The sequence below is a fragment of the Anabrus simplex genome, chromosome 8, assembly GCF_040414725.1.
Source record: "Anabrus simplex isolate iqAnaSimp1 chromosome 8, ASM4041472v1, whole genome shotgun sequence".
Lineage (NCBI taxonomy): Eukaryota > Metazoa > Arthropoda > Insecta > Orthoptera > Tettigoniidae > Anabrus > Anabrus simplex.
This window is the reverse complement of record NC_090272.1, coordinates 227,210,741-227,226,424: the sequence shown is the minus strand read 5'-3', so window position 1 is coordinate 227,226,424 and position 15,684 is coordinate 227,210,741. Positions and strand designations below refer to the sequence as shown.

At 39.3% G+C, this 15,684-nt stretch overlaps 1 protein-coding gene across 2 annotated transcripts in view; it reads right to left on the bottom strand.

Annotated features, from left to right (window-relative positions):
- LOC136879024 (cyclin-dependent kinase 11B) overlaps positions 1–15,684 on the bottom strand; it is an 84,266-nt gene that overhangs the window by 27,534 nt on the left and 41,048 nt on the right. Inside the window, exon 3 of one of the 2 annotated variants that reach the window (XM_067152745.2) lies at positions 8,506–8,542. The exons of the other annotated variant lie outside the window; for it this stretch is intronic. Within the exon in view, the coding sequence (XP_067008846.1) occupies positions 8,506–8,542 (37 nt within the window). The remainder of the gene's footprint in view (positions 1–8,505; positions 8,543–15,684) is intronic. 2 annotated transcript variants of the gene reach the window in all.

The following is a 15,684-nucleotide window of genomic DNA, read 5'->3' as shown; positions in this document are numbered from 1 at the left end:
AAGAAGTGGAAGAGGCTCATTAACAGTACCTGGGAAACTGGAACTGCACAATGATGATGATGATGATGATGATGAAAGGTTTTAATGCCTGCGAGAGCAATGAAATCAGCACCTACCATTTTGGGTCGAAAAGTAGGACATTGAGTTGCAATGATAATTACTCAACTCTAAAAAATTGTTGAAACACATTTCTTAGCTCATAAAATCTTTCTATATGGAAGCCGCCTCTGTATGTTGGCGATTCCCATTTAATATTTAAAAAGTGATCTACCATATATTATTTTTGCCAGCCAGTATTGTTAGGAGGACTAAATGCAAACTTACAAAACAAAATTAATTTTACATCAACAGAAAAAACCTTCACAGCTACGAGATCATAACCGCACGACCTAAATGTCTGCAAATTACCTAGGACAATTGGGGTAAGGTAGGCATCATGTTACTAAGCACCCAAGTTCAAAAAAGGTGGCAACCAGACCTCCTGAATAACACATTCCAGTCTGATCAGACGCTCAGTAGTTAAGAAAAGCACAGTGGCATTTACCTAGAAAGTGTCTCCCTTCCAAGTCATCACTCACCAATCCTCTACAAGCTTACACAGATCACTTGTTAGGCAGACTGGTCTATAGCTATCCAATCCTGTATGCCAATACCATTCTCCTTCCCTCCATATCCTATTGAAGAGGGTGAGGGGTGAGGGATAACTTCATCACACACAAAAGCTTCAGCATTTAATTATAGCATTAATCCCTCAGAAGATGCATTTGCACATTTTTATTTTTGCTATTGGTTTTACATCACACCCACTCAGACTGATCTTATGGTGGCAATGGAATAAAACAGGGAAGGAAGAAACAGTGGTCTTAATTAAGGCACAATCCCAGCATTTGCCTGGTCTAAAAATGGGAAACCATCAGCAGGATTGCCACCTACCCTCTCTCAGCTATGTGGCCCAAACCCTGCAGCCATCTCACTCGGTCTTCCTGCACACAGTGCAAGTGAATTCCGTAACTCCACACCAGTTCTACATAAGGTATGTGACAGAATCATGAACAAGTGGTTAACGAGTCCCACAAGATTTCCCACACATTCGTATCTCCTACAAGAAAGAAAGAAAGAAAGAGAGAAAGACAACTAAAATTTCAAGCTCATGGCAATAAAGGCCATAAACGTTGTACACTGTTACTATTACTGGCGAAGAAATGCAAATTTGCTTCAATAAAGAGGCCAATCAATGACAGTAGGTGATGGTGGTGGTGTTTATTGTTTTAAGAGGAAGTACAACTAGGCAACATCCTCTATGTACCACTAACCACTAACCAAGCATTGTAAAAAAAGAGAGAAAAATGGAAGGGATCCGACATTTCAAAAAATGATGGTATCGGCCAAAGAAAGACAAGAGCCATGAAGGGCGTGAAAATGAAAGACTCCCTAGGTCTCAAGTGCTGTAATACCGTCGGGGTCACAAATGAACAAGAGATGACCAAGGGAAGCCAGATAAGATAGATGAAAGTGAGGAGTCTGACACAAGTATGTGGAAGCAATGCCAGGACTCAGCTGACAGCCCTGTGGTCGCCAACCCACACTCCCAAGTCAAGAGCCCCTGAGCCCCTTTTAGTCGCCTCTTACAACAGGCAGATTATACCATGGGTGTTATTCTACAGCCTCCATCCACAAGGGAATCAATGATACCAACCCTATGGCACATGGTATTTCCATTTTAGTGTTCAGGTTACTTATATCTGAATAAACAGAACCAGTCAATACGCAACTGTTAAACACAAACAGTTGAGGACCTTTCCCTTGTTCTCAAAATTCTCCGCACCTCATAATTCAGCAAGAAGTTTGAAAATATTAATACTCTGCTACTGCTATCTCCAGGCAAGCTCACTTGATCATTGACTATGCTACTCGGCTATCATGTCCCGAAACTATTTAAAAGGGGAAGATAAAAATGTACATTATTTATTGGCAATTTCTAATGTTTATAACTGGAATATATATCCATGAGCAACTGAATTAGAGATACCAGCTAGTAGCATGTAGCACCCCCTTTACCTTGATGACAGCGGCAATGAGGCTTGGCATGTACTCCACAAAACACCGAAAGCATGGGCGGGCTATACTGATTGATGATCGCTGCATAGCCTCCCATAACCCACGAAGATTGGTTGGAACAAGTTGCATGGCACGTACATTCCTCTCAACAGCATCCCAAATGAGCTTCAATGGGATTGAGATCAGGACTCCTTGGGGGCCAGGCAGAGATCTTCATCGAACCAGTCAGCCACAATTTGGGAGCAACGGGCTGGAGCATTGCCTTGCTGTAGGTACAGGTTGCCTGCAGGGCGCCAGAGAAATATAAAGGGATGAATACGATCTGCCAACAGGTTCCTGTAACGTTCGCCGGTGAGGGACGTTGTCATATGTACCAGGGGTACCATCTCATCCCGCAAGAACAGTCCCCATACAAGGATACAAACATCACTGGCCTGAACTGTACCCTGCTGGCAACAAGAATCCATACCATCATTAGGTTGATGATGCACTTGTACCCAGCCATTGGTGTATACCAACTGGTACCTTGACTCATCTGTCCAGAGACCTTTTTCCATGATTTGAGCGTCTCATGGCGGTGTTGCTCTGCCCATGTCAGGCGTTGTACCTTGTGACGGTTGCTGAGCATAGGTACCCTCGTGGGACACTTGCTTCTGTACCCTTGGAGACGAGATGTTTCTGGATGGTAAAGCTGTTCACATGTCTTCGTTGTCCAGCACTGAATTGACGAGCGATCTGCTGCACTGTGGTCTGTCTATCTGCTCTAATGGTCCAAGCTAGCTGACGGCGACCCGACATCCACACGTCACGCATACGGACAAGAAAGATATTCCACCTATCAATACTATTTATTATAAATCAGACTAACATCAGTACTGGTTTCAACTGTATACAGTCATCATCAGCTGATAGATCACAATATTACATGCATTAGGCAGTGGTATGTGTTACACAGATGTCGTCATCCATTAGCGCATCCGGATGTCTAATGGGGTTGTGGGTAAGATGTTATCGTCATATCATCTGCGATTACGTGGGGTTAAAATTGTTTCTGAAAAATGGTAGCAAAAAGCTTAATTAGACTAAAATAAATTGTACATATACATTAAACACATTAAAAACATATGAAACATATATATAAAATACTTGGTGAATTTAAACACATTAAAACATTGGAAATGTGTATGTAAAAAACACTTGTTGAATTTAAAAGTTCATGTCTTGCAATGTTCTTTCTTCAGGCTTCCTCGTTTGAGTCTTGTACGCCTATGTTATGTTAATTGATTTCGAGCTCGTAAACAGTTCTTGAGGATGTTCTATTTGACTAAGTAATGTGTTCATATATGCTTGTGACGAAACCAAAGTCATTGGATGGTCAAGTATTGTGGGTAGAGATGATATGTAGCTCAGCTGTTGATGTGTTTTGATGAATTTTGAGGTGGATTATAATCTTGATTTTTAAATTTGGTGAATATAAGTTTTTAGTGGTGACCTCCCTCTTGTCTGTATCCGTGTATTGAAGCTGTAGTTACCTGTGAAAGATAAACTAGTATGAGTACAGTGTGAGTTTGAAGGAATGCCTGAAGTTGTGTGTGGAAGTAGATAGGTACTTACTGTTGTTGTTGTTGTTGTTGTTGTTGTTGTTGTGGTTGAGGAACGTCTGTTTAGGAGCTTGTTGCGCACTGTTGCGTGTACATCTGGGACTTATGTTCGCTGCGGTGAGGGGTATGGATGGAGGGGTAGGGGGGTGGCTATTGTGGGGGTAGGGGTGAAGTTGCGCTTGTCATTTGTTGGTCTTCTGGGGCATGCTGTGTTCTGTTTATTTACTATTTTGAGGTAATCATTTTTAGGGCGGGAATAGCTTTATTAAAAATTATACTGGTTTTCTCCGTAATGACATTAATATTGTAATTAGGATTGGCATAGTGGTCTAGGGAAATGTTTTTTACATACATGTTTCCAATGTTTTAATGTGTTTAAATTCACCTAGTGTTTTATATAGGTATATATATGTGTTTCATGTGTTTTTAATGTGTTTAATGTTTATATACAATTTATTTTCATCTAATTAAGCCTTTTACTACCATTTTTAAACTCAGAAACAATTTTAACCCCACGTAATCGCAAATGATATGACGATAACATCTAACCCACAACCCCATTAGACATCTTTGTAACACATACCAATGCCTAATGCATGTAATATTGTGATCTATCAGCTGATGATGACTGTATACAGTCAAAACCGGTACTGATGTTAGTCTGATTTATAATAAATAGTATTGATAGGTGGAATATCTTTCTTGTTCATATACGTGTATCCAATCAATACGGAAATGAAACTTATAAAACGATCCACACGTCATACACTATGACAGTTGACCCGAATCCACGTGCTCACGGTACACTCTTGATACAGTGGCCGTTGGAAAGCTCGGTGCCTGCACAACTTCAGAGATTGAGTAGCCCATTCGTCTGGCAATGACAATCTCGCCACGATCAAATGTGCTAAGGTTTCATGCCTTATAGATCTAGCAGTCAACTGTTACTAATACAAACCGTACAAGGTCTGATGTCCTTGCCGTTACATGCGAGACCCTCCTCTTACATTCGCCGAGTTACCACAGTGCCATTTCCCTACCACGACAGCTATCTCTAATACAATAGCTCATGAGTGTATTTATTTTATTATTTAACCCTTTCCACTCAAATTATTTGTAAGTCCTGATTTCTCCCCACTCGTATTTATTTCTGTCAGCATTCTTCATATTTTAAAACCTTGTATTAAGTACTGGTTGTAACAATATATACAGGAAGGAACTAAAAAATTAATTAATTTATGGTATTTACAATGCTCAAAATAATGTTTTTCACTTTCTTAACGGTATGTCTTGAGTGTGTGGAAGCGTTCAAAGCAAATGCCTGGATGGAGCCCTGGTTGCTTCTCACAGGTTTTACGGACTGTCTCTCTCCTCCCTCCAACATCTTTCCTGTCACTGCAAACCTTGCAATCCTTAGTTTTTCCTTCGGAATGGGGGTACAGCAGGTGTAGCTTGCCATTCAGCCTCACTTCTTCATCTGTTGAGGAAGGTCTTCCCCTTTTCCTGCTCTGTGTATTCCGCACATTTCCTACAAGTTGTTTTACCAAGTTTTTCCTGAACTTAAGATGGGTGATTCCATTGTTACCTTCTTTGAAGAGTAGGAAGGCATTCACTATTGTGATCTCCAGAAGCCAGAAGAACACATTTTTCTCCACCACTTCACTGATTTACGTGTGAATGGGTATGAGCTAGCATAATGGTCAGAAAGATCAACGCCCCCCCCCCCATGAATTGTTGATTATAAGCACATACGACGGTAGGTTTCTCTACAATTTCCTTGGCACCTTGACATCTTATTCTTTGCACAGGCTGAGTGGAATTGTCATAGAAAGTGGACAGCATAGCAATAATTCGCTTGTCCTTCCAAACCAAGCAAGAAGTGTTACCTGTTCGGAGTGCAATAATGTCATGTTGTTTCATTCCCTTTGCTGCGGCTTTCCTCATTTGTAATGGCAGACCTCTCCTATTTACTATTACAGTGCCTGTAATATGGACCTTTAGTTTCAGTAGCTCAGCTGCAAGGTCGTAACTGGTATAGAACCGGTCTGTAAAGGCATGAAACCCAGTTTCGTTGGTGGCTTGCAAAACTTTTGTAACCAAATGAATAACTATCCTGCAAGTGAAGGGTAAATCTTGCCTAACAAGTGATTGTGTAGTTACTGAACCATAATATGGTTCAATAGCACATACGTATCCGGTACTTGAGTCTGACAGTACATAAATACGGAGTCCCCACTTTGTTGGTTTCTGCTTATTGTAACACTTGAACACGACACGACCTTTGAAGCCTACTGTGCTTTCATCAACACTCAGATTCTTTCCTGGAATGAAGTGTTCCCTGAATTTCGTGTCCAGGTACGACACTATATTTCTGACCTTCGAACCTCTAGATTGTGGGCCTGCCCAATCAGCATCAGGGGAAAAAGATGGAGATTCCAGAATATCTGTAGAAATATGTCTCTACAGAACACATCTTTGTAGAACACCTGCTTATCCAACCAGTCTTCACTAAAATAATCCTGCATTTCTGCCTTACTGTTCATCCCCATGTTGATAATTACACCAATAAATGCCTTCAGCTCTTCTAAAGTCACAGCTTTCCAAGAAAACCAGATAGATCTCTTCTGAAGTGGAGTATTTTGCTGTATTTTCATTTCAGCAAATTTGTTCGTCTCATGGACAATAGAGGTTAGCAACTGATCAGTAAAAAATAGCTGCCAGTACTCTAGTTCTATTTTAGGTCTATTGCCACAAGTTATGAATCCAGCGACTAACCTGTAAGGAAATTTGGGTAATCCTGCATCACCAGTTCTCCACAATCTCCAAGGTATATTTGAAGTCAGCACTGTATGACTGGGACCGGGACGAGTCATAATACTATCGCCTCCTCTATGATTTCTTGCGACGCCGATATCGATATCATCACTTGAATCACTAATGGATACATCACTTTCATCGCCAGATTCAAAATTTTCGTCACTTTCGTGGTCACTATCAACAAAATCAGCCGAAATAGACTCGAGAATCTCAGCTTCAGTCAGACTGTGAGCTGCCATGTTGCTTCACGCGACTGCTTTCCATTGTCAAGGAATCGGAGCAATTTTGCCGAGCAAAGAGAAACCAAAACACTATTTATTTTATTTTTTTTGGTTTCCGGAAGGGACCAGCACTTACAAAACGAAGTACGAAAGTCCTAGCTTGCCAGGTAACCTAGCAATGAGCGGCGAAACAATGTGTCGACTCAGGGTCGACACACAAGCTCTAATGTTAAGTGACGGCTGTCGACCTCAGATCGACACACAAGCGGAAAGTGTTAACTATGCACCAACAAATACAAGTTTTCATTGGTGTTGAGATGGGAGAAGACAAAAGCTAGGACAGTAACGGCCATGGTTTTGTTTAAAGTGCAGTCTCGGCATTTGCCTTGTGCAAAAATGCGAAACCACAGAAAATCTTCAGAGCTGCCAACAGTGAAGTTTTAACCCCAGATTCTACCAATGCAAGCGTATACCTGCAGGGCCTTCACTGTAAAGCCAACCTGCTTGATAAATGTATTCAAACTGATGTTAAAATAGATGAAATGGACTTATAATTATTAAATTAATGTAGTAATGGTCCACCTTTCAATACTATAATATGTAATATTCTAAATTACATTAATTAATTAGGGACTAGTTTCGGTCAGGGCTGGCTATCTTCAACCTTAATGTAAAACATCTAATAACTAAACAAATGTACATGCACACAATTGACATAAAAGAAATGAAACAAATATATACAAATTGACATTAAAAAACTGGGATGAAATTATGATTAAATTTGAAAATAAACTAGGTTCTAACTTCCTGAGTATGCTCATCATTGAGAATATTTCAAGTATTAATTTATATACACAGAACATCTAATCATAAATAATTCAATAGTAAATGGGAACTGGTAAAAGTTCATCCCGTAGTTCATCACCAAATCTATTTGAGTGGTGTTAGTCATATGCAAGCCATCGGACAACGCTGTAAATAACCATTAGCTGACGGAGAACTGTTAGATGTTGTTTCATCATCAATCAAGGTAATAAAATGAGATGCTCTCGTGGTGCTTGTTAAATCATGCTGAAATGTTGTTGGACATTGTCAGGATGGCACATGAAGATGTGGTTAACACAGATGCATTGTGTCTGGTATAACATTTGCAATTCATTGCAGTGCCCATGAAGTTAACCTGAATAAATTAGATAAAATTAAATTAATGAATTGAATGACAGAATGTGTTAGTTAGATGGCATAGGTTATATGAGACTTACCTCTCAGTACAGGTTGAGGTGTGTGGCCTTTTGTTGTGTGTGCTTCAGACTAACTGTTGTGAGATTCAAATGAAAATAAATTTCATACCAGACACAATGTCATCTGCCTTCATGTGCAACCTAAATTATCAACTGGCTAATGCAGTTATTTGACTCTCCTACACGTTTTTCTCAATGTAAACTAAGAATATCATTTCTCATGGCTACTTTCAGACGAGAAACATAATGATGGGAAAAAGACAATAAATAGAAGCCAATACTCTCTTTGACAGACACAGAAAATGAGAAAAATCTGTTCAAAAAGTAGTCTAAACCAAAAATGCAAAAAAGTAATCCAAATTCAACTGAGTGTGTCAATGCAAGAAATAGCCAACTACTTTCAACCAGTTAGAAACAGTTCAGCACACTTCTCATATTTGTACTCTACTACAAAACATCTGCACAATATCAACAGATGTGCAGTAACTGAATGAAACTGACTCTCTGTATCCAGTACCAAGGAAATGTGCATATTTTAGCATATTTCATATTCAGTGTATAACCTACAAGTCCTTTAATAATATCACTCGACCTCCACCGGGCACTGAAACAAAAACATACAACAATTAGTACAGGAAGTACACTATAAAATCTACCAACATTTCTAGTAGCCTAATTTTAATGATACTTAAATATAAGGTCTTTTATAAACTTAAATAAGAGATCTTTGAAAAGACTAAGTTTTCAAGTACATCAAAAATTCACCTATTAGAGGAAAGGAAAAAAATGAGAGAGAGAGAGACAGCACACTTACACTTGTGATTTTTTAAAAAAATTTACAATTTGTGAGTCTTTGATTACAAATATAATAGATCTCAGTAATATGAAATAGATGGAACAGAGACTACCTCAAACTATAAAAAAACTTGTTCACAAAAGATGTATTTATGTTAAACATTACAACACAGTAGTTGTCCGGCTAAATGGTTAACGTGCTGGCCTTTCGTCCAGAGGGTCCCGGTTCAATTCCCGGCCAGGTCGGGGATTTTAACCTTCACTGATTAATTCCGATGGCTCGTGTGTGTGTGCGCGCGCACACGCGTGCGTGCCATCTTCATCATTAGAATTCATCACACGTAGGGACCCATTCTTATAGACGCGCAGGTTGCCTAAACGGCGTCATCTCCGTCGTGAAGGGGGTTCGCGACGTGCCTCCTGCATATGAAGGAGCAAACGAACGGACTCCAACGGCATTCGAATCCGTGACCTCCAAGGTACAAAGCCTGTGATGTGAGGAGCAGTAGGTATATGGAATACATGTAATATAAAGGGACATTATAAGAGAACCTGTATAATTCATAAATAACGGTGTTGGGGACAAATAATGTAAAGTAAAAGAAAGAACATTTTAAAAGTAGAGGTCTGGAACATTCTACATTGAGTTGGAGTTTGTAGCAAGTCTGGTAGTGAGGCAATCTTACAAAAGACATGTTGTGTACATTTGAGAGCGGAAGAAGCGTAGTTCATATGGTCCGAGGACATAGGTCAAGTAATAATAGTGGAAATGTACGATAATGGTGTCATGTACGCCTAGTGAGGAACACAAAACAAGTTTCGAAAATGTTCTGGAACATGCAAAGTCGTAACGTGACAGGAGGATTCCATACGAAGGAACCAATCAGAGAACAGTGTTACTATATGGGTAGTTGTGGTGAGAGGTAACCAAGTGGACTTTTCTAGAGGAAGAGATAATGATATATATAAACTGGGATTTTTGGTAAACAGGGGTCTCCTTTCGCATGTCAGTCGGAGATGCTGTCCGTGCAAGAGCTGTCGGACAGCTGGCCAGGGAGGCTTTTTAAGAGTGCTGGTGGAACTTAATAGAGCTACAAGTGTGTGCAGTAGAGTTAGCTTAAAGTATTAGCAAGTCAGAGCAGTAGCAGGCTCTTGAATTTAAGTGTGACTTCGTCAGTGAACAGTCACAGGGTTTCCACCCACACCAATATACAGTTGAGTGGTAGAATTTCAGTAGCTCACTCAGAAAACAGACCAGCAATCATTCTTTAATTGGGGAGGTTCCGACTCACCGCGCAGCAGCAGAGGGTTCCAAGGGACGCCAGCGCAGAAGAGAGAAGAAAGAAGAACGAAGATCTGCAAAGTCCCCGAGCTAAGTATCTAACTAGTGGGAAATAACACTGTAGGTATTGTAAAGACTTGAAAAGAGACTTTGAAGTTAAATGGTATCAGAAGTGTAAAACTGTGTGAATTGTTAAGGTTTTTAGAATATAAGTAACTTAAGCTTTGCCAATCTTGTTATTTGAACCCAAGTCTTCAACCTGTCCTGAATTCCAGTTCACGACAGCTCGAAAGACCTGCACCAGGCCTCTTCGAAGGCCACATACCATTATTATTTAGCACAGTAGTTCAGAAACCTAAAACATACAAACTGCTTTACAAAAAAAGAAAGTGTCAAAAGTCTTTTGAAAGTAAAAAAAATGTTTTCTGTAAACATTTTAGGACCTACAGTATTTCAATAGTGATGAACACAAAAACATACACTTTGAAACATTTTTAGAAACTGTCAAGTGTCTTCTGTCTTAACGAACTGCACTGTTTCCCAGCAGCTAAACAACAGGTTGTCCATTGGGGTCGCCTCGGGCTGTTGTTCGACATAACGTATAGCTGCCTCTAGCACAGTGTGCCCCTCGCTATAGCTCATACACAGTGCACTCATCATTTCTATGATAGAGGAATCTGCAATTTCCAGCTGTTTATCACCTTTTAATCACTCCACTGCCAGTTGCCAGACTGCGTTCAAGGTCAGTCTCCCATGCGTTATGTTCAGCTATCGCCTCGTGTAAGGCACTCGCACACTGAAAACTGAAGATTTAATGTCTATTAGTTCCAATTTTTCAGCTTGGATTTAGGGGAACATCAAATTATCGAGGCTTGAAATACCAAGACTCTACCGTACAATGAACGTAAGGAGATTTCTTAGCTAGTTAATACACAGACGTTCACTTTCCCAATAAAAGGTTGTACTAAGCTCTTCTTTCAAACATGTTAATAGACATTCCATTTAAAAAACTAGTGAACTTATTGTTCAAAAACCACTTTCTGAGCACTGTTGGAATCGCTATATAGGCTACATTTGTCAGCCCCAGTATGTACTTCAGAACATCAATTGCACACCTCGTTTTGGAGAAGGTACAGGTGAGCTAGTAGAAATATTTTAAAAGCACTAAGTATACCATCCGAAATTGAAATCACCCCTGAACCAATAAACCCATTGGATTTTCATTTTTTTTTTTTTGGCTTTACGTCGCACCAACAAAGATGCATCTTACGGTGACGATGGGACAGGAAAGGGCTAGGACTGGGAAGGAAGCGGCCGGGGCCTTAATTAAGGTACAGCCCCAGCATTTGCCTGGTGTGAAAATGGGAAACCACGGAAAACCATCTTCAGGGCTGCCGACAGTGTGGTTCGAACCCACTATCTCCCAAATACTGGATACTGGCCACACTTAAGCGACTGCAGCTATTGAGCTCGGTCACATTGGATTACACCTCAATACAAATCAACCTATCTCTCCCATATAATCTTAAAAAAAGAGATGGTATTCCAGTAATGCTGAGAAGCTCAGCACTTCGTATGCTAAACGAAGAAAATCCTGAAGATCAGTGGTTAAGAGTCTTCACAGATGGCTCACATATAGATGACAGAGGAGCAGGCACTGGAGTTTTCTGCCAATTCTTCTCACAATATGCTCCAGTAGGTAGATATCAAAACAACTTTGATGGAGAAATGGAAGCCATCTATCTAACCCCATAAAATCTGATTTATAAAGTCAATTAATTTGAAGAAAGCAGTCTTACAGATTCACTAGCTGCCATACAAGCAATATCCTCAAATACCCCATTAATCAAAAATACATGAAATTAAACATCTACCAACACAAAAACTTTAAAGAGAAACATCACTTTACAATGGATCCCCACACATGTAGGAGTAGAAGGCAATGAACTGACAAATAAACTAGCAAAGAAAAGGCACTAATACTGTGCCATTTCATTGTTCTAAGAGTAATTTGGTGGAGTCGATTTGCACGCGATTACCGGTAATGAAATTAAATACAACGCATAAAGTTATAAAATATCAAAGAAATACGGTTTCACGCAAAGACGAAATGGTCACAATCATGATGGTAGTGCATAACAGAGATCGAATTGTTAACACTAACACTATAAAAATTTACAAATGAACAGACACTTCTAGAAAGCGGACGCAATCAATCAAGAAGCAAGCCACGCCATATAACACTGAGAATTATACAGAAGTAAAGAAAGAAGAACTTAGATACATTTATATAAGAAAACTACATATAAATGCAACGTCATTAATAAAATATTTTCATCAAATACGTAAGATACAGCAAAAGTTGAATAAGCCAAACGCTAAGAAGAGGGCAAAGACTAGGCCTTAGCTCAAAAGAGAAATTCGATCTAACGCAACAGTTATAAAGATCAATTCTTTTTTTTTTCCAACATAGGTATGTCTTATGGCAACGATGGGATAGGAAAGGCCTAGGAATTGGAAGGAAGCGGCCATGGCCTTAATTAAGGTACAGCCCCAGCATTTGCCTGGTGTGAAAATAGGAAACCACGGAAAACCATCTTCAGGGCTGCCGACAATGGGGCTCGAACCCACTATCTCCCGATTACTGTAGTGAATATAAGAAATTAAGGCTACGGTAGACATTTTGGAGGTCTGCCTAATTTAAGAAGAAAAGCCTATATTAAACTTGACTATTAATGACGTACTAATGTTAGAAGGCTTTGACTATGATATAATGTTTCAGCTGATGTCATCTGTGTATTTGATTCTTCAAGCCCGCCGTGAGTCTCTAAGGAGAAGATGGGCCAACTGTCCAGGGTCAATCAAGCTAAGATGACAGCAGCAGAGAGCGACATTCCCGGCAATGTCTCGATGGCTATCGGTGAACCATGGAGACTAACCACAGCTGCTGATGGCAAACCAGAAACAACATAATCCCCATGACTAAAGGAAAACGATAAGTTTCGTAGAGAATCAATAAAATTGTTAGATAATATGTATTGTAGATTGCTTTCATTTGATGAACAGATAAGGCATTGTGTCTTCAAAATTAATCAACTTACATTAGTTTATCGTGAGTACCCCAATAATTTGTCGATAATATGATGGAAACAGGTATTCTTCATAAGAAATTAGACCATTTTTGGTTAGAGAAAGTGACTTAAATATGTCACAGTGTTATTTCAATGATATCAAAGAACCTTATCAGAATATGCCATGATGCATATGAAGTGTTTAGGAATAGAATACTGAAGGATTTCAGATTAAAGGTAGGAGACTATTTTAATGTGTGCAGGTTATATGCTGTCATGGATAATTGAAATGAGATTAGATATGGATATGAAGGCAAATGGAAGACATGTTGATGTTGTATATGAAGTTTGTGATCCGATGATATATTTAATTAAGAATGAAGTTATTTACGCGTTGATGTAAGTTATATGAGATGAGTATTTGATATAATTGGAAGAGATATGTTGTGAAATGGGAAGACAGAGATATGAAACGATGTTATATGAGAATGATAATGATGGAATTGAAAGAATATGTTACTACGTTGTTATTGTACTGGGAGGTACACCCCAACGCCGCGCATTTAAATCTAGCGCCTAAAAGAACTCCTCTACTGGTGAAACACTGAAACTGAACCTGCACCAACTTATAAATTTACTCAGAAGATGTCACCACTAAAATATGACGTAATTTTGTTATTGTGAAGTTTCCTGAACCGACTGTATTTCTACTAGTTTTGTTTGCCATTTATCAAGAAGTTTGGACATTCTTCCATAGAGCTCACTACTAAAAACTATGATCATGCAGGCGCTGAAGTCTAAACGGTCTGACACTGAGGTTAGCCGGTTCGAGTCCCATCGGTCGAAAAAAATTTCACCATCAGAATGTTGGCCGGCAGGGTAGGGGAGGTGGTGGTATACAATTTCTAATCACTAGATTGCATGCCAAAAGCCTGGATTAAATTCCAAACCTCTCCGCAGTGCTCATATGAAACGAGGGCATATGACGCTGTTGATGGTGATTCGTCAATCGGATGGGGATGTTAAACCTTGAGCAGACCCCTTGGTGCTATTCGACAGGAGTAGGCTATGGGCCGGCACCGGGTTTCACCCTCTCCCTACTATCATATATCACGTCATTCATTTCATCTCATTAACTCCTCTGATGAGGTAGACAGCAGGAAGGGCATCTGGTCATAAAAACCCGCCACGACAGATTCATCTCACCCCATACCCGACCCCGTAGGAAAACGGGAAAAGGGTTGGACAAACAATGTGTAAGGGAGACTAAGTTGACACAGGATGCAATGACAATATTAGCCTATGTTTGCTACGCAGATATGAAACCAATCTTTTTTTCCTTAAGCTAATTTTTATGAAACGACGTATATAAATGAAGGAAGGTACCGGTAACTGACCTAAGAAATAAGTCAAAAAATTAGAATGGTCAAGAATATTAAAGTGATATGATTAATTGCTTAACTTAACCAAATTTTTAACCACGATAATTTGCAATTATTCCATTGTTTTCTTTTATTCATGAAATGTAATGTGAGAAAGGAACATCAGTTAATTTCAATAAGAAATTAATGTAACAAGCAACGAATTATAGATCTTCAATCCATTTCTTTCACATTCTTCTATTATCCTTCACATTTTGTCAATAAATCATAGTAATTAAGATATATTGAGGTGTTATTCATAGCCTGCTGGAATACTATATACAACTCAGAACTAAGATACAGCTTAATCTACTATTTCCGATTTTGAAGTGATACAATGGGTGGAGATGTCAATCAATAGTTATGATAAATCGACGAGAGTCTTCTTGAATTCACATAAAAATATAACTATGATAATTACCCTGAGATAAGAGCTGGCTAGAGTTTTCTTATGCGCTCAGCGCAGTACCTATACGAGAACCAAACCTCTGGCAGCTAACTCAATCAAGAAGATAATCACAAATGAAACCCTTGAAGAAATGGAAGAAGGAAACTACCTGACTGAATAAAATGAAGAAATGGAAAAAAACTAAATGACCTATGGGACAAAAATAAAAGCAAGCCGAGGAAAGAAGGAGTGGCGATCTTCAGATTGGAAACAGGACATGACTGCTTAGCTGCACATCTAGCTAGAATCGAAATATACCTGATGGAGAAGCGTACCATCTGCAAAATTACTGGATCAGTGATGGACTCGAAACACCAACTTCAGTGCACAGGACTCAACCCAACTGAACAAAAACAATGCAATTTACCAGCCTATACTCGACAGCCAGAAACAAGATGAAACAAGACTGTGTTTCCTAACACATCCTTACTTTATTAATGTTATTTGTATTTTAGTTGTCTAGATATTGTTACTTCCCAATAAAACCATAGGTTACAACAACAAGTTTTAGGTGATTTATCCTGTATAGTCTAATGCTTGAAGAATGATTTTGTAACTACAAATCCCATACTAGCACAGAAGTCCAGTAAATGTTTATCATATATTCTTCACATTTACCCATCTTCTCATGTCCTTCAGTTCTACTTTCAATTCTTGCACTGAAGTCACTTATTAACACTAGCTAATCCTAATACCGTGGACAGCCAGGCGAACATATGATTCTGTCAT